At 43.3% G+C, this 19,692-nt stretch overlaps 2 protein-coding genes across 4 annotated transcripts in view; one reads left to right on the plus strand and one right to left on the minus strand.

The window, feature by feature from the left end:
• Positions 1-10,107, plus strand: part of LOC115096644 (ectonucleoside triphosphate diphosphohydrolase 8-like) — an 86,503-nt gene extending 76,396 nt beyond the window's left edge. For all 3 annotated transcript variants that reach the window (XM_029611573.1, XM_029611571.1, XM_029611572.1), the window contains 2 exons: positions 7,683-7,820; positions 8,615-10,107. In XM_029611573.1, the coding sequence (XP_029467433.1) occupies positions 7,683-7,820; positions 8,615-8,827 (351 nt within the window). In that variant the 3' untranslated portion in view covers positions 8,828-10,107. The remainder of the gene's footprint in view (positions 1-7,682; positions 7,821-8,614) is intronic.
• ENTPD8 (ectonucleoside triphosphate diphosphohydrolase 8) overlaps positions 1-10,809 on the minus strand; it is a 185,284-nt gene extending 174,475 nt beyond the window's left edge. Inside the window, exon 1 of the mRNA XM_029611575.1 lies at positions 10,541-10,809. The gene's annotated coding sequence lies outside the window, so the exon portion shown is untranslated. The remainder of the gene's footprint in view (positions 1-10,540) is intronic.
• Between the last annotated feature and the right edge of the window lie 8,883 nt (positions 10,810-19,692).

Raw genomic sequence — 19,692 nt, forward strand, 5'->3', positions numbered from 1 at the left:
GAAGGAGAGACAAATGACCTGATAGTCACTGTTGGAGCTCTTTCAGTTTTCTGCTTGCATGTTAGCTGCTGATATAGAAAATGTCTTTCTTTGTTTCCCAGCTTCCTCTTATCTCAGCATCATGGCAGTTGGATCTGTTTCTTTTCATCTTAGTCTAGTCCATTATTGTTGCCCCCAACATTAGTATCTTTTCCTGTTCCCACAGATTATCTCCCTTCTGTCTGAGTTTGTCTTACCATGGGGCCAGTGGTTTCCATTATGAGTCTCTTTTGTTATGAGTCCCTTTTGTGTGTTTATCAGATCTCCCCACTGGGAATGTTTCTTTTTTTGATATGGATCATGAGCACCACAGCTGCAGTTCTGTGCATACACATTATGTCTGCTAGAGCTGTCTTTCGCTCTGCAGATATACACTGGTTAACTTATGCGGCTAACTCTGATTGTGCCGCTGACCTGTCCTAAAGTTAACTTATGTAGCATAAGTTTATCTGGCTAACTAGTCGAGCCGCTCAGCAGCTAAATATTGCCCCCGCAGAGACCTAACTGAAAATACTTATCAAGGACTGCCACCCCCACAGAAGCTGTACAGGGCTGCATGTCAGGACTGGAGAAGGTCTTCTCCTAACCAACCCCCTCCCCTGCAGGTTGAGCTCTTGGGTTCTGGGGGTTAGTAGGACTTGTTTTCTATGTAACATCAGGGTAGCATGGCGAGGCTGGCCGGATGAGGCAGGGCTGGGTACAGAGCACAGGTTGGGACTGGATGCAGAATGCAGGCAAGGACAGATCTAGACAGAGACCGGACAAGGACAGACTAGACAGGGACCGGACAAGGACAATACCAGATAAAATCAGGACTAGACAGGCAACAGGAAATGAGAAAGTCCAACAGGGCACAAGGCTGGCAAGGTAATCCTAGTAAATCCTGAGGCCGCAAGGTAAAAGAGGAAAGCTCCGGAGGGCACAGAGCATGGCTGGGAGGCATGAGAGGCTGCAGAGCAAGGCCAGAAGGCCTGGAGGAGCCCAAAACAAGGTGAGAGGCCACAGAGCAAGATAAGAGGCCAAGATAGACCACAAAGCAAGGCAGCAGGTCTGGGTAGGCCACAAGGCAAGGCAGGAGGCCTGAGTAGGCCACAAGGCAAGGCAGAATAGCAAGGAAAGAGTGGCCAGGTCAGAGAACCAAGGTGACTGAATGAAGAATCAGTGAGGGACTGAACAGGCTAGGTTAAGTAGTGCTGAAGCTGGGGCGTGGTGTCACCAGTGAGAAGGTAACTGGCAGAGCTCTGAGCGAGGCTTGCTGAGGATCCCTGGTGGAAGGAAGGTTATGCAGCAGGCAGAATCTTGGCATGGAGGGATGGCATAGCAGCCAAACTGTGACAATAATAAATGGGTTATGTTTTTGTGAGCTCAGAAAGAGCACAGTTATTTTTGGGGCTAATCAATAGTGTCTTATGTGATGGATCAGATTTCAGGCTTGTGGTTGTTTAGGCATTAAAGTTTTTAGAGCTTGGAGGAATGAAAGAAGTTAGGAGAGGCCAAAGACCAGCCAGGCATACCGGGGGTAAGGCTTGCAAGTTTCCTCGCCCCGACGGCGTTGTCGGCCACGCCCTCCCGTGTGACGTCAGGACCGGTGGGTCCTTGAAAGCTCGAACTGTTTCCCTGAGTCTCCGAGGAGTGAAAGAAGTTAGGAGAGGCCAAAGACCAGCCAGGCATACCGGGGGTAAGGCTTGCAAGTTTCCTTGCCCCGACGGCATTGCCGGCCACGCCCTCCCGTGTGAAGTCAGGACCGGTGGGTCCTTGAAAGCTCGAACTGTTTCCCTGAGTCTCCAAGGAGTGAAAGAAGTTAGGAGAGGCCAAAGACCAGCCAACTGGGGGTAAGGCTTGCAAGTTTCCTCGCCCCGATGGCATTGTCTGCCACGCCCTTTCGTGTGACGTTAAAGCTAGGACCTACTGCGGCGCATCGCGTCGCCTAAGCCGCGCGCGCGCTTAGCTCTGACTTTGCTCTAGACTTGCTCTGGACTTTATACTTTCTTAACTCCTCCATGAAGGTTCGAAGGTGTCTTGTAGGAGGATTCGAGGAGGTAAGCCCTCAACTTATCTGAAGTCCAATATGCCCCACACTAAAAGGAAGGGTTGTCTGAGGCAAGAACCCACTGCCTCTACCCCAGGCACCCCTTCCCAGCTGAAAATTGAGGGTTTCTTCTCCCCAGCAGCAGCTTCTACACCTGGAGAAGAGTCTGCTGAGGGACAAGGGAAGGAACAAAACCTGTCCATCTTGGACAATCAAACATCTCTCAGCCCAGGTGCTCCTGCTATTCCTCCACCTCCAAACCAGGGGAATCACCTAGACCTCATCCAGGAGAACCGGCCAAGTGACCAGGGAGCCCTGGAGGCAGAGGGAAGACTTGGTGAGAGTACCGGGGATTCTTTGCATGCTATTGAAGATGCAAGTAACGATGTTGCGAGGGGGGAGGAGCCGGCAGGCGAAATGCAATTGATTTCGAAAGCCTGCCGCACAGGGGGGGGGGGGGGGGGGGTGAAAGCTAGTGTAATATTACCCAAAATGGAAAAACCTAATGTTATAACCTTGGATTCAATTTGGCAAGCAATAATAACTTTAGCAAAATCTATTTCCTCGTTAGCTAGCTCAATGAATAATATACAAAATATGGTACAACTTATAGACCCAAAGGTAAATAATTATGATATACAAATGAAAGAAGTTACTAATAAGATAACTACAGTACAAGAAGTACAGACTACCTTGATTCAGTCAGATTCTATGTTAAGGAGGAGGTTAGAAAACATGGAAAATAAAATGCGGTACTTAAATTTAAGAGTCCTCAATTTTCCAAGTATTAAATTGATTTCCCCTAAGGAACAATTTAAAAAATATTTAAAAGATATATTAATGATGTCTATTGATGCTATGCCATTGATAGCAAGAATTTATTTTGTTCCTTTACTAAAAAATGGGAACGATTCTAGAATAGGGGTTTCTAATTTAAATCTGGAAACAGGTCTAACAGCTTATTTAGAAGCTCCTACTGAAGAGCAGTTGGAACAAAGGGGAACGTTATTGGTACCTTTTGTATATCCAGCGGAAAGAGATTTAATTTTAAGATTGTTTTTGAAAAATCGTAGTAAATTGTATTATTGTCAAAAACTCTGGATTTATCCAGATATTGTGAAGGATACACAAAATCGCAGAAAAATCTTTGTAGGGTTAGCTAAGGAGGCTAGACAGGTGTAAATGTTTAATGCAACACAGAGGGAAGAGTTATATCTTTTATGACCCTGTGCAGATGAAAAACTATGTGGATAAATGTAAAGAAGAGACTAGCTTAACATGACAACCATAGCAGGAATAAGGATAAAAGATTAAAACTGCTGTTTTTTCCTCCCATCCTTCTTAAAGATTACTTCAAATTGTTGTTCCATTTTCTTTTTCCTGAGATCCTTCGTTTATTTCCTTATACACTGAAAAGTGGGAAAATAAGTTTACTGCTTATGTTAAAATTGCTTGTATTTTATGCAGAATGTATTAGGTAAACTTGTTGCTTTGTAAAAATTTGTAAAAACTGATAAATAAAGAATTAAAAAAAAAAAGTTTTTAAAGTTTGATTTTGAGATGTTTTATTCTTCGGGTCCAAAAGCTGTTTCAAAAAGCCTGTTTTTTAATATTTTTCTGAATGCTATGAGTTAGGGGCTGATCAGATGTTGGATGAAAGAGTGTTCTATAGGGTTGGGGCTGATCCTGAGAAGGTTTTGTTCCTGGTACTGGTAAGGCTCATTTCCTTGGGGGAAGGAACAAATAAGAGCATTTGTTCAGTGAGCACAGAGGGCATGAAGGTATATACTGTATGGGGTAAGGCAACTAAAATGGGGCTCAGCCCTTGAGAGCCTTATATGCCAGAACCAGTGTCTTGAATTTGGAATGATAGAGAGTAGGGATCCAATATAGGGATCTTGGGACTGGACTGATCCTGGTAGATTTGTTTATGTTTTGCTGCGTTTTAGATGAGTTGCAGAAGTTGGTTTAGTTTTGTTGGGATTCCAATGCAGAGTAAGTTCACAAATTTTCAAAGGGTTTAGGCTCCTAAATTGGCACTTATCAAAATTTACTAGTGCTGAGTCCCTAAATTTAGGTGCTTCATTTAACTAGGTGCCTAAATTTAGGACCCTAAAAAGTGAGTGCTTACAGGGGCAGAGATAGGGTAAGAAGACAAACAGTTTGCATTGATTTTCAGAACTAGACACCTAACTTACCCCTAGATTTATCAAAATGCTATAAATATAGCAAAATTAGTGCCTGTGATTAAATCAAAGGGGCGTGCTGATTAATACACCATGGGGAGGGGGCAGGACATGATGTCAGAGAGAGTCTGACACTATATATATATATATACCATTGTAGAGGGGCACGTTGAATCTGGGTGGGTTTCGAAAGGTGGATGGGGTTTGGGGGGGTGTTGTATCAGAAACATTGTGAGGTATGTATAGTAATATTGACATCACTAACATTTGTAGTCATTATAATGGATGAAAAGTATAACAAGAGGAGTTGATTTGTACAATGCAGCTTACACTGAAAAATAGGTGTAGTTATTTCCTGCGCTAAATCCTGCGTTGCTGTATCACATCGGATGCTAACAGCCCTCGTTTCCATTAACTCTACCCAAATTCCTTCCACTCTACCCAAACTCCTTCCACTGTGGAATTTGCATACACATTTGCATTGTGCTATTTATCATATGTTATTTATCATAAGTCACATTCCAGTATTATGTAAATAGTTGTCCTCCTTGTTCTTTGTTCTCATTCCTAAAAACTATTCAGGCCTCTTGCCTTCTCCCAGTTCCCGCTTCCCCTGTTTTATTGTAACTTTTTTGCTTCTTGCCACCTGTTTTATGTTCTAGCTTATCACTCCCCTTGTTACTTGTAAACCGACATGATGTGATTATATCATGAATGCCGGTATAAAAAAGCTTTAAATAAATAAATAAATAAATAAATAAATATGCATTAGGGCCCATGTTAAGGCCCTATTGCAAAATGATAAATGACCCTGTATGGGCCAAATCTAGGCAAATGAATGGCAGTTCTAAAATTAAGTTTTAGGGCCCTAAATGTGAATTTTCAGCTGAAAACTTAGCTCCTACTTTTGGCTGAAAATAGGCATCTAACATATGAATCTGACTATCTAGATGCTAAGGTTTCTTTGAATATTGGCCTCACAGTATTGCAAGTGAGAGATGATGCATGCTTGAATAACTGGAGAACACAGATAGGGCATAGGTGGTGAAGCTGGAAGAAGATAGATTTTGTCATTGCATGATTTTGGGCTTGCATAGTAAGCTTGGAATCTAGACTGATGCCCAGGCTATAGATTTGGGCGGTGAAGAGAAGTTCTGTTCCTTCTAGGGTCACTTTTCAATTTATGTTGTTTGGGGTTTTTTGCCGATTCATAGCACTATTGTCTTTTGAGGATTTAGTTTTGGCGTTTCTATGGCACCGCCAAGTTGATGATTTTCTTTAGGCAGGTGTTGAGGTTTGCAATGTTAGGTCTGGATTTGGGTTGAATGTGATCAGCAGTTGTATGTCGTCTGTCTAAGAGTAGTCTGTGTTATGATAGCTCCTGATGAATTTGCTAAGGGGGAGCCATATATATATATATATTTAAAAAGTTTGCTGGTGTTCTTTTTATTTTGTTTTTGAAAAAAAAAAAAAGCTCAGGAAAAAAAAATCTGCCCTGGGCCTGTCCTGCCCGGTACCTGCCTCGATGTCTCCTCACAACTTCCCTGTGGCCTGCCCATGACTTCCTGAGACCTGCCCGCAGCTTCCCTAAGTCTGCCTCAAAATCTTTACAGATGAGGTCCCTGCATCCATCCCAAAAAACAGTGGCCCAGGACCTTTCTTGGCTATCTAACTCCTCACCAATCCCCCCCCAAAATGTTGCTGGGGGCCCCTCTGACCCCCCCCCCCCTTTCCTGGAAAGGTGCCAGGGGTGGAAACCACTACAGCCCCCACTTACCCTGTCCGTGTTGTCCTAGGCAATAAAACAGGCAGGAGGAATGCCCACTTATCTCCTGCCCCTCGACCATCCTTTTAAAATGGCACCGGTTGGCCCTGAGACCGGTGCCATATGGACTTCAAAATAGTCAGGATCATTTTCTTGTATGGCCTCTGCTGCCCTGAGCCCAGCACCATTTTGACATCACCATGGCACTGGTCTCAGAGCCCACCAGACATTTTAGAAGGAAGACCCAGGGGCAGGAGGAGAATGGAACTCCCTCCCGTCCATTTTACTGCTCAGGACCCACAAAGAATGGGGTAAGTGGGAACTAAGGTGATCCTAGCCCCAGCACTTTTTTTTTTTTTTTGAGGCAGGGCCTCCTTGTTTTGTTTGTTTTGGGGGGGTTTTGGGTGAGTGGGTGTTATCATTTTGGAGCCAAAATGAAATAAACATTAAATAAAACCGAACGATACGGTTTGGGGAATCCCCCCAAACCCCCCACCCCCACACAAAATAATTTTGGGCTGACAGCATCCTTGTAGTAAACTTCTTAGCCCACTATTAATTTTAGTGCTCATGAAAGGTGCTACGTAGTGGAAGAGGAGGCATGGGTCACAAAAAGGAATTAGTAACTATTGTAAATTAGGATGCACCCTTTACTGTACACCAGAGGGAATACACATAGACAGTACTGAAAATGGCATTTACCCATACAGAAGATACCTCTGTGGGCTTTCCTCACCCTACATTATAAATCTTTACCATAATGTCCTATCACTATGCATGAACCTTAGTCTGGACAGTGAGAGCGTAATCCAGTTTCCGTACTCTTTAAAATCTTAAATGTCAATTTTCAAAGGATTTGGTTGTCTAACTTTGGGAATTAGACCTCTAAATTGGCCCTTTTGAAGACTTACTAGGGCTGATTTGGGAATTAGACCTCTAAATTGGCCCTTTTGAAGATTTACTAGGGCTGATTGTTTAAATTTAGGCTCCTTGTTTCTCTAGGCCACTATATTTAGCAGTCTAAACAGCAGGTGGCTAGAGGGATAGAATTTGGTCAGGGAAAAGGTGCTTAACACTGAATTTCATTATAAGGCATCTAACTAAGGTCCCTAAATCTAGGCTGAAAATTTAGGATCTTAACTTTGGCTGAAAATAGGTGTCTAAGTTAGGGACATGAATTTAAGTGCGCCTGCTTTTTTTTTTTTTTTTTTTTTTTATATATCAACCTTTTAATCTCTAATTTGAGACCAGTAATATAGGAAGTCATTAAAATGTGATTGTAGTTTTAGTGTAAGGGCCGCTTTGCCCAGTGGGAATGGGACTAAGACCACCAAATCATTTCACATGGGTTACTGAACGGTCATGACTTGCTTTCTAGATTGGATGACTTGGTGAACAGTGCAAATCTAGCCAATCAAACTTCTTCATAAACTTTTTAATAACTTCAAAATGATAATGAAGTAGAAATCTGCAGCTAAGTACCCGGCCTCCCACTTTAAATATTTCTATTTCCTCTCTGACTTTAATCTCAGTCAGAAGTACATCAGGAAAAGTCTGCTCATGACAATGTAAATAATCCTTGCTTTTCCTTTTCCTGTAGCCTATTTAGAGTATCTTGGTACTAGAAACACAAGATCTGACACTTTCCCATTCTTGATTCTAGCTAAAGGCTAATTTTCCTAAGATGCCTGAGAAAATCCTGCGAGATTTCTGTGCAGCCAGCATCTACATCTTAACACTTCTGGTTGAAGGTTACAAATTTGACAATGAAACTTGGGGCAACATCCATTTCACTGATAAGGTAAATAATGACTTATTGCATATTTGTTTATTTATGATTATTTTATTTTGTACATCGCCTTGTTTAAAGGCGATAACAAATCCTAATAAAGATATGTGAGAAATGTTGGTTCTAAATCCCTCTCTTCTGCTCTGTAAGTAAAAGTATTGCACCTGGACTGATCATTCACCCTGGACTTCTTGCCCCACCCTGCATATTTGTGGCAGGGTGGGGTGATAAGGGCAGGCAAATGAAGGACTCTGCTGTGCTGAATGGGGTTCTCATACAAGTTCACCCGGAGCAGTGGATCTCAACCCAGTCCTCGGGCACCACCTGGCCGATATTCATAATGAATATGCATGAGATATATTTGCATACATTGGCGGCAATACATGTAAATATATATATATAATGCATATTCATTAGGTGTGTCCTGAAAACTAGATTGGTCAGTCAATCCCTGAGGACCGGGCTGAGATCCACTGATGGAGAGGAGCTGCTCTTTGGTTAGAGCCAGAATATTGAAGATTCAGATCCAGAGATCCCCAGTTGGAAAACAGTAGTATTGTGGCATATTGTAGTCACTGGGAACAGGCTGAACTAACCTGGATTTTAAATTGCTATCCTTTTGTAGGTAATGGAGTTGTAGACCTGCTGCCTTAGATCTGTACGTCCATATATGCAATGGGGCAAGCCAGGACTGGCTCAGCCAGTTCTGGAAGGCCCGGTTCCATTTAGTGACCCTCAGATGTGGTGGCATATATAGAATCATCAATACAGCTGTCCACCTTTCTCATTTTTTTGTTGTTCCACAGGTTGGTAACCAAGACATTGGATGGTCACTGGGTTACATGCTGAACCTGACTAACATGATCCCCTCGGAGATGCCAGCCACCGTGAAAGGTTATGAGTCAAGCACTTGGGCCATCACTATTGCCATGCTCTTCCTTACCATCGTGCTGACTTTACTCACTATCCTTATTCTCTTCTTCCAAAGGCGTGGCTCTGCCTATGAAACTATGTTGTAACCCACAATGCACAAAGCTCTTAAAACTAACATCCCAAGTCAAAAGAGCTCAGCATTCCTGTGCAAAAGGTAGGCCACAGAGATGAGATTTTGCTGGAACAACATGAAGGGCAAGCTCGTGGCCAAGTTAAGATATCAAAAACACAGAAATGAGGATGAAATCCTGAATATATAGCTAAAAACATGAGAATGAAAAGAATAAAATTATTTTCAAATGCTATGTTTGAGGTATCTTTATAGAAATTTCCAAAAAGGGAAAAGCAAGTAAAAGCACATTTGATCATTCATGCTATGAATGATCAGGAAAGTCACAAGTTCATAAGAAAGGGATATTGTAGTCCAGAGAAAGTTAATTGCCTCCAGCAGCCTAGAGCAGACAGTCATGAAAGATTATAGAAAATGCCCCAAATCATCTTTTTAAAAATGCAAATCAAGGCAAACAGAACCCCAACAAGAAACCGATAACATGGAAGCCTATTCCAGCTACTATCACATGCTCAAAGCATTTAGGAACAGATATAACTGTTCAGCTTTGCATTCCTCTTGGGATTACTGGCTGCATTTTCTCAGGACAGACCAACCCAGTCCTGAGTTTTCCCCTAAGAAAAAGAGACCTGCAGCTAGGTAAAACCAGGCCTGGATCAACCTGTCCTGAGAAAAATGGAGCCAATTGCTGACCTTGAACCAGTGGGTCTTAATGAGCTAGAAGTGGCTAATAAACTCTAGATATGTATTGCAAAACCACAAACTGCTCCTCATTTTATATTAATAAAAAAGACCCCATTTTTGGCTTTTTCGACCTAAAAAATGAAATGGTATACTCCAATAAATTTCAATAAGCAATGAAAGCACTTTTTTCAGGCGCTAAAATTTTCCTCGAGCCCCTCCACCATACACACACACTATTTTTGTAACTCCTCGTTCCTGCTTCTGCTTTCACTGGTCAGTCTGAAGGACCTCAGTCCTGGTGCTTTAGAGGTGGGGAGTTGCATTTTCAGGGCAGGATTTTTTTTTTCCAAGTTTAAGAGTCAGTTGAACGCTCCAAGCTGCTGGCAGTGTGGACTTGCTAGCAGCTGCGGCTGCACGAGGGATCCAAAAACTGCAGAAAACAGCTGTACCGTTGTGGATACCCAACAGAAGCTGAACGTGGGCACTGCCGGCAGCTTGGAGATCCTATTAGGGCCCAAACTTTTCAAGTGGATCTTGAAAAAGCCACAAGCCCTAATTATGGGAGACATTTTCAGTGCTTTTTTTTTTTCAGGGGCTCTGAGAAGTAAAATGTACTAGAAAGCACAATTCCTGGGCTGCTCGTGTGGCTCAGGCTGCAGTGTTGAGCACACGAGGCACACCATGGAGGGGGACACCTTTGGGTTGGGGTGAGAGGGAAGATAGCTGACTCGCCTGAAGGATAGTCCCAAAGGAGGCTTCCTTCCAACTCTCCTAGCCAGCGATGGCACTGGGGAAATAAAGAGAGAAACACCCACCCCAGCCTGACTTTTCTCATGGCGTTCTCACTGGCTTTACTTTTTCAGGAGGAATACGTTAGATTTGTTTTTACAATTAGACTTTAAATAAGACACAGGGAAAAAGTTGTGTTTAATTGCTGGGGCACATTATAAAAAAAAATTTGAAACACTGAAGAATTATGAATGAAAATAATAAAGTGAAGTATTGCTTTAAAAAGGACAAACCGAAGTTACTGTGTCATTGGTACCTTTGATTTGATGGTTCTTTATTTTGACGCACCCGGCTGTGCTCTGGTTGGCAGCGCTGCCGCTCACTTGTCCAGCCAAAGGCAGAGACATTCAAGACCGGTCCTAGGGCTGTGCAGTCGGCACAGAGCTCTGGGGATCCGTGTCTCCCACCCCCCTGGCTGCAGAGAGCTTCATTCACCACGCTCGCGCAGGTTGGCACCAGGGCTAAGGTCAGCCCTAGAGACATTCCCAGAAACAGTGTTGACCGTGGCGACATCTAGAGTGGAGTTTAGCAGACAGAACAGGGTCCAAGATGGTATCCAGGACTGTTGCCCAGTTGTTTATAAATTAACTAAAGGGTAGAATGCTTATCTTGTTTCACCCCTTCAAAAAAAAAAAAAAAAATTGCAGAATAATTTTTGCTACCAGAATCATTAACTATGACTCAGCTGTGTTGCGGTCTCTTATCTGAGCTTGGGATATTTTTTGTACTGTCTCTCAGCACTCATACAAATATATATATATCTGGTAACAGAAATGATGGCAGAAATGGACCAAATGGTCCATCCTACAGCAAGCTTCTTATGGTAGTAACTGCCACTCCATGCAGGTTACACCCATGTTACTGTTAAGGGTAGTGACTGCCGCAGCGTGCAGTAATCCCCAAGCCTTATGATAACCCATAAAAAAAATTACTGCCAACTACATTTTTACTAGGCGATGAGCCTTCTTGATAATTCAGACAGTGCCACTTGAATGTGCTTTGTTTATGGACTTGGCTATAGAAGCAGTCGTGTGCTTTTTCCCCTTATGTCTACTTATCAGTACCCCAGACCGTAAAAGTCAAGGCCTGTGATGGTTGTTGTCTGAATCCAATTCTCCTCCCTGCCCTCACCATTGAAGCGGAGAGCAACATTGCAGTTGAGTCAAAAGCATCAAGACTTATTGGTTAAGGGTAGTAATCCCCATGCTTTCTGTTAAGATTAGTAACTGCCACTCCTTGCAGGTTACACCCATGCTTATCAATACTCCAGACCGTAAAAGTCGGGGCCCTCGGATGTTGTCTGAATCCAGTTTTGCCTTTTCCCCCTGCCATCTAAGCAGAGAGCAATGTTGGAGTTGCATCAAAAGTATCAAGGCTTATTGTTTAAGGGTAGTAACCACCACATCAGCAAGTTACCCCCATGCACTCTTTTCGTCATTTCTGTCCTCTAACCTTTAGGGATCTACAGTGTTTATCCCTTGCCTGTTTGAATTCTTTGACTGCTTTTGTATTCATCACTTCTTCCAGAAGGGCATTCTAGGCATCCACCACCCTTTCCATGAAGAAACATTTCCTGATGTTGGTTCTAAGTTGTCCCCCCTGGGATTTCATTTTGTGATTCCTAATTCTATTGATTCCATTCCAGTGGAAAAGGTTCAAAGTTCATGCATCATTAAAACCTTTTGGGTGTTTGAAGATGTGTATCATATCTCCCCTGCACCTCTTCCAGGGTAAATATATTTAGATCCTTCACCCTCTCCTCATAAGTCCATACCATTTTGGTCGCCCTTCTCTGGACTGCCTCTATCCTGTTTCTATACTTTTTGAGATACAGACCCCAGAACCGAAAACAGTACCCAGGTGAGGCCTCACTAAGGACCTGTGCAAGGGCATTATCACCTCCTTTTTCTTATTAGTTATTCCTCTCTCTATGCAGTCCAGCATTCTTCTGGCTTTACTATCGCCTTATCACATGGCTTTGCCATGTTAAGATCGCCAGACACTTTTACCCCAAGATCCCTCTATTGGTCCGTGCACATCAGTTTTTCACCTCCCATCACATGCAGCTCTTTTAGATTACCGCATCTTAGATTCATGATTCTGCACTTCTTGTATTGAATCCAAGCTGCCAAATCTTCGACCACTCTACAAACTTTGTAAAATCACTTTTCATTCTCTCTACTTCTTCAGATGTGTCCACTCTGATGCAAATCTTAGTAACATCCGTAAATATACACATTTTACCTTCTATTCCTTCCGCAATGTCACTCACAAAGGTAATGAACAGAACTGATCCCAACACCGATCCCTGTGACACTCTGCTTAACATGTTCTGTCTTCAGAGTAGGTTCCATTTACCATTACATGCTGTCTCCTATCAGTCAATCAGTTTGTAATCCATACCACCACCTTGGAGCTCACTCCCAAGCTTCTCATTATATTCGCAAACCTCCTATGCGGGACCATATCAAGAGCTTTGCTGAAATTCAAGTAGATCACATCGAGTGCTCTTCCTTGATCCAATTCTCTAGTCACCCAATCAATAAAATCAATCAAATTTGTCTGACAGGACCCTTCCCCTGGTGAATCTATGCTGGCTGAGGTCCAGCAATCAACTTCATTTTCTTTAAAAACCTGTGTAATTACTGCCAATGCAATAAATGCTAGATTGATAGCACTAGAAATTGAAGTTTTCCAGATGTCCACAGATGGGCCCCAGTTGTGCCAGATTTCAAGTGCATTCACAGCCAATAATGTGTCAACAGTGGGTAGGTTGCCATCTCTGTGGGTATTAAGGATTTAAACTTCTAAGCCTAATCAATTATTTGCACCTCTGCTGAAAATGACAGCGAGGGTATTAATTATAATTATGAAAATCTTATTCAATGGACTGAGATCACCATCCCATTTCATGCCAGTCACTGAGTGGCTTTCAGATGGCAACAACGTTTGGTCACTCCTAGTCAGCATTTAAAAGTTAAGTGTGATTTATTTGTATTTCTGTGTGAGTTGGGTGTAAGGGAGGAGGCTTCACATGGGTTAAGAGCTGTCTCTAAGTCACCACATTGTCTGGGTCAGCATGACAGCATATACCAAGCAGCAAAAGTGTTTATTTTGTCAACACAAGATGACATGGTTTACTAGAAACATTGTTCAATGGTCTGACTAGAAGAACTTACCTTGCAAGCCCAGGCCAAATTATCCAAATGCTGAGTTTTTAAAGGCCGAGATTATGACTGTATGATGAGAGCTGTAAAACCTGTAGACAACAGTTCAGATCTCACTCTGTGACTGTGAATAAGCCACTTAACCTTCCTTGTTTGCAAGCATAGATTGTAAGTCCTCAAATCAGGGACTTCTTGCAACCCTTTGATTTCTCTTGAACAGTGCTGCTATGCCAGGTTGGCCCAGGTGTTAGGAGCCTAAGGCATTTGCCAGACTTTATCATAAGCAATTTAACGTAAACAAATTTGGTTTTCAAAATACTGGACCTCCATAGTTCCATGTCATTCAGTACTTATAGTCCAGGCCCTTTCCGACATACACAAGAAGGAAACGCTTCCTGAAGTTCAACCCACGGGATCCAGGTTTCTGTCTTAGCCCCTATACCCTCTTTAATCTAAATATCAGGTACTTTGAATCCAAACTGTCAGCTGTTCCAAAACAGCAGTAAACACCTCTTGTGTCAGGTTCTGGGTGACAGGCAGACTGTGCTGACTGACTGGTTTTAGCTGCAGTCAGAAAATCTGCTACAGGTTTTGGCAACAGGCAAATCCTCTGCTTCCTGCCTGGGTGTGAACTCATTTCTTGTTCAGTCCTCTCCCTTTCCCATACTAATCTCTCCCCCCATAGTAGCTCCCACTCCCAAGCCAGGGAACCTGTAGGACTCCCAACTCTTCATACATCTCGACCTGGGGCTTAGTGGCTGGTGGGACCACAGGATGGGAATGGGTATGTCTTTGGGTGGGGGGCATGGGTGTATAGGTGCATGGAGTGTATGTGTGGGCTGTGGTGTGTGATGTGTGAGAGCTAGTGTGGGTGTGGGTGTCAGTAGGGTGTGTGAATGGGTAGGGTATATGTGTGGGTTTGTGAGTAGATAGTTTTGTATGTGAGTATGGTATGTGTATATGAGTGGGAGTTATGTATGTGTGTGGTTGGGGTGTGAGTGTGAGTGGTAGTGTCTGGGTGGGGGGAGTATAGGTGAATAAGTACATGGGTCTATGGGTGTGTGGTGAATATGAGGTGTGTGAGTTGGTCTGTGTCAGGGCATGGATTACCTGGACAGCATGGATACCAACTCTAACATGTGGACTAACTCTAATCCGAACCATCTTTAGTCCGGAATTTGTTATTTCTCCTTTTAACTTAACTTTATCTTTTTTCTTCCAGCGACCTAAGCTTCCAAGTTCACGGTCCTCGTTTAATGTAACTTTGTTTCTTCCTTTACCTAGTTATTTTTACCCCTGTTCGATGTAAACCGTCCTGATATGGTATTTAACCATGAAGGTCGGTATAGAAAAATGTTAAATAAATGAATGAATGAATGAATGAATGAATGAATGAATGAATGGGTAGGGGCATATGTGGGGTTGTGTGAATAGATGGATTGTGTGAGTAGGGGTATGTGTGCATGGGTGGGGGTTATGTGTCAGTGGTTGGAGATATGTGTATGAGCATGGGGTAGGGTGGGCAAGTGTGTCAGGGTGAAGGGTATGGGTATATGAGTGCATAGTGTGTGTGCATGTAGGTATGTCAGTAGACGAGTAGCGGATATGTGTATGTGAGTGGGTGGGGGGTGTGTGTGTGTAAGTGGGATATGTGTGTGCATGGGTAGGGGTTATGTGTGTGTGACTCTTTGGGGTGTAAGTGTGAGGGTGCATGAGGGGAGAGTGAGTTGGTAAGGGGAGCGTGTGAGTGACTGATGGGGTATATGTGGATGCCTGCTTTCTCTCCCTTGCACTCTCCAATCCTCCATGTTCCCTTCTTACCCTTCTCTTTCCCACCACTGTTGTCCACGTTCCCACACAAGCTCCAAAGCCTACGTAGCTTGCTCTTCCAGTATTGTACAGGTGGACCAAGAATGGCAGGTTGTTTACAGCTCTGAAAGGGAATTGCTCTTGAAAGGGAATTCTTGTTGTCATCTGTCTGCTGTATAGTTAGGCCTTTGCAGAAAGGCAAGCCCTTGTGAGGCAGGAGAGAGGTAAATTGCATACTGTTTCATTATATCCACTAGGTCTAGTTAATGATTGGAAACCAAACAGTTGCATGGATTGCTTGTCAAATGTGTCTCTCAGGGGGACATTGACTGTACTGTATATACCTGTACTAATACCCTTACACAGGCAACACTGTAAAATTGCTGGTGCATGGGAATAATGAATGTGTTGGTTCATGGGGAAATGGACAATAAGGTGAAAGTTGCTGTGCCTTTTCTGCCGCTCCTTCTACTCTAATACCTCTTGAGCATTTATCTGGTTACCCAGCCTTCACCATGTATAATTGGCCCTGCCTCAGATTTCCACCTTCTCTATGGTTGATCTACGGGCCCTAAGTGTGGTCCCATATTCCTGGACTGCTGGCTCATGCGTTCCTTCTTTCCCTAATCTGTCTGCTTCAACACTGCACCATCACACTTAATCTGGTTGCCTCTAATCACTCACATGACCTAAAGCATACCCTACCTGGTGGTGTTCTTCACATTTCCCTTGGTTGCCTTATCTGTTTTCCCCACCCCCCTTCCCCAGATGCACTAACCTTCTGTTTTTCACTCTAACCTCATGGTCACCAGCTTCATTGGGAACAGGGCCTGGTATGCTAACTTCAAAAACATGTAGGCCACATGGCCTAGATTAGCTGAAGCTGTGGCGTTGATATGTAGTAACTTCCTCCAAAGTTGCAGAGTAAGGTGAAAACTATCCCTTGCCTGTCCTTTCTCATTTGCAACCCTCTATAACCACATTCCTCTTCTGGGCCCGGCTATGCAGAATGAGAGATTGTGGAGAGGAGGAACCTGAGGGAAGTGCTTGAAGAAGAACACCCTTTCTGTTCTACATCTTATGCATGAAATTAAAGTGTGTGAACTGCCATCATGGCCATTCCCAAGCCAAAAATGCCAATAAGGTCAATATTCAAAGCCATTTAGAGAGATATCACATGTTAGCCATGCAACTCCAAATTATCAATGTAAAGGTTTACTTTGGATTATTCACCTCATGAAACTATCACCACAGGTTAACTCAGATAAACATGGGGGTAACTTGCTGGTGTGGCGGTTACTACCCTTAACCAATAAGCCTACTTAATATTAATGCAACTCCATCATTGCTCTCTGCTTTAATGGCAAGGAGTTACAGGGAATTGGACTCAGACAGTAACCAACAAGGGCCCTGACTTTTACGGTTTGGGAAACTGATAAGCATGGGGTAACCTGCGCAGCAGATACTACCATAAGCTTGCTGGGCAGACTGAATGGACCATTTGATCCTTTTCTGCATGTAAAATATTTTTATTAACAATTTATTTTTTCTTATTAAATTATAAACAAACATAAAAATGGATGGGGAGAGACTAACTAGGGAGGAAACTATTAACCAAACAAAAAAACCCCAGGGAATTGGGGACAGCCAACTCAGATTTAGGAGTCTGCTCAGGGTGGCTGTTGGTTGCTGTCCTGAAGCTGCATGGCCATGCACAGCCTCCGCAAGGCATGACCAGGGCAGCGCACCATCCTGAGCAGACTCCCAAGGGATACCTGCATCCTCCTCTGCCAGAACCTGTACCATGGCTTCAAATTGCAGCCAAGAAAGAGGCTCTTCACTGGCCACTGGGATGCAGATGATTGCAGAAACAGCAAGCAGGGATGCAGGCCTCCCTTGGCCAGAAAAGGCTGGCCAGTCTGTGTTGCAGTATCCCTAACTCCCTGGGCCAAACATGGAGGAGGCCTTACAGGGAGGGATTCTAGGGGCTGTTGAGGCCTGGGGTGTGCTTGCTGGAGGCAAAGGCACTGGACCACCACCACTAGTTCCCTTCGTAGTGGATGGGGTGGGGGAGGAGCATCCTGCTTCTCCGCAGTGGTGGCTGTTGCTACTTCGGCGGGGTGTGGACTGGAATTAGCGATTCTAACTGAAGTTGCAAAACCTTGGCAAGAATTTTTAAATGTATTTAGAAGAGAGTTAGGTCAGTAGGATCCACAGTCTGCAGGATCCCGCCCTTTCTTAGGAATCAGAGAGATGTTAGCATCCACTAGGGTACCCAGGGATGCTTCTGAAAGCCCAGCCTCATTGGAGAGCTATATCAAGAAAGGAGTGAGGTCACCCATATATTTCTTATATAGCTCTACTAGATACCCATCTGGCCCTGGGTATTTCCCCCCTGGAAGCAGAACCACCAACCATTTGTACTTCTAACAGATAATCTCTCCTCTTGATCTGCCGTCAAAGTGGGCAAGTTTAGCTGGATAAGAAAATCCTATCTGTCAAATTAGCTGGTGTCAAATCCGAGTATAGATCAGTATAGTATTTAAGAAAGAGAAACTTGATTTCTTCTGGGTTAGTCATTTTGGTGCCACTGGATTTTGTAATAGACACTGTGTGTGATTTTCTAGCTTTTTTCTTCACAGTCCAAGCTATAAGGGCCCTGGGTTGGTCCCCATGCTTATGGAATGTCAAGCACATATATTTAAGAGCTTTTTCACTTTTTTGAACCTCAAGTGATTGTAGCTTTCTGCAGCAGACATCAAGCTGCCAAAAGACTATATTAGAGCAAGTTCTCTTATGTTGGCCTTCAAGTTCTTTAATCTTCCCCATAAGCAAGTCAACCTGTTTCCAATGTTCTTTTTGAAGATAACTGGCATAACTAATAATCTTCCCTCTAAAAAAAAAAAAAAAGCCTAAAAAGTTTCCCATCTTAAAACTGGGTAGTCCTGGGCTGGGTTACAGTCATTGAACTCAGACACTGAGATCTGCAGCAGGTCAGGAAAAGTCTTATCACCCAGCAGGGACGTATTCAATCTCCACGTAAATGTTGGGGGTTTGGACAGAGCAGATAGTAAGTACAACAGGTCTATGATCAGAAACAAGGCATGAGAGAATTATGCAAGTGTCTGTTTTGGCTAAAAAAATTAAGAGTTCATAGGAAGTAGTCGAGCCTACTATAGGAGTTATGTCTTGGGGAATAATAAGTATAGTCTCTTTCCAGAGGATGATGGTGCTGCCAAAATGTGGATATTAGTTTCTGTTGCACCATTCCTCCCTGGAGGAGAGTTTGAGAACTAGAGGATTTATCTAAGACCAGGTTCATACAGACATTCCAGTCTCCTCCAATATAGAGTTTCTCAAATCTAAAGGTTGCTACTATGTTAGTCATTTGCTTATAAAAAGCAGCTTGCTCTTGAATGGGGCCATATATGTTGGCCAGTGTAAACCTGTCTTTCTTCAGGGAACAATCTAAAATAATGTATCTTCCCTCTGTATCTTTCAATGTTCAATGTACTATTAGAGGCAGATATTTGCCCACTAGGGTGCGCCCCCCCCCCCCCCACTATATGAATTATAAGAAGAAAAATAGATGATTCCCACCCAACTGTACTTTAGGTTTTCATGTTCCTTGTTAGTTAAGTGTGTTTCTTGCAATAACAAAATATTAATTTTATTCCTGTGGGCAAATTGCAGGATGCACTTCAGCTTAATTGGAGAGGAAATACCTCTGACATTAAGAGATGCACATTTTATCACATCCACCATGTCAAATAATTCAGAAACAATGTAAGGTAACAATATGTAGTCGTCTCATAGTAATCAGTGCACAATACAAAAATGGAAGAGGCATCACAGTAAGTAAGCCGTTGTATGATAAAAAGTATACAACAGGTTGCTCAAAAATAGAAAATAAAAGCTTTCTTTGCATGCTGGCATGCCAATTACCCAGCCTCTCCTCCCCAAAATCCCCCAGGAAAAACCTAACCAAGAATCCCTCCCAAACCCCCATAAACTCCCAAAAAGCTTTCACTAACTCTTGTCCAACAAAACATAGCAAAATCAGCTGCAAAACTGTTCAAAACCCCATCAGCCTTCGCTTATGAAATTCCAAAAGAGCAAACACCCCTGTAAGAGACTTCAAACCTTCCTGGTAGGATGGAAGTTGGAACCACAAGGCAAGTCCCAAGCTAGGGTAACGCTTAGTGGGGTATTTAATCCCAAGGGCACACAAACATGTTTATTACTCTTCGGGACTTCTCCCAGCTGGGGCTGCTCCCATATCTTGAGCTCTCTATCCCAGGGGGGAATTATTTTTATAGGAGGAGACTCTTGTCTATGGCCCAGCCCGTGGTGTGATTTATCCCTTGTGTGTGTTGATAGCTGTGGTAACACCAGGAGGGAGTTGCTGTAATAAACAGGCAGAACCAAGCTC

This window comes from Rhinatrema bivittatum, chromosome 8 (assembly GCF_901001135.1).
Source record: "Rhinatrema bivittatum chromosome 8, aRhiBiv1.1, whole genome shotgun sequence".
NCBI lineage: Eukaryota > Metazoa > Chordata > Amphibia > Gymnophiona > Rhinatrematidae > Rhinatrema > Rhinatrema bivittatum.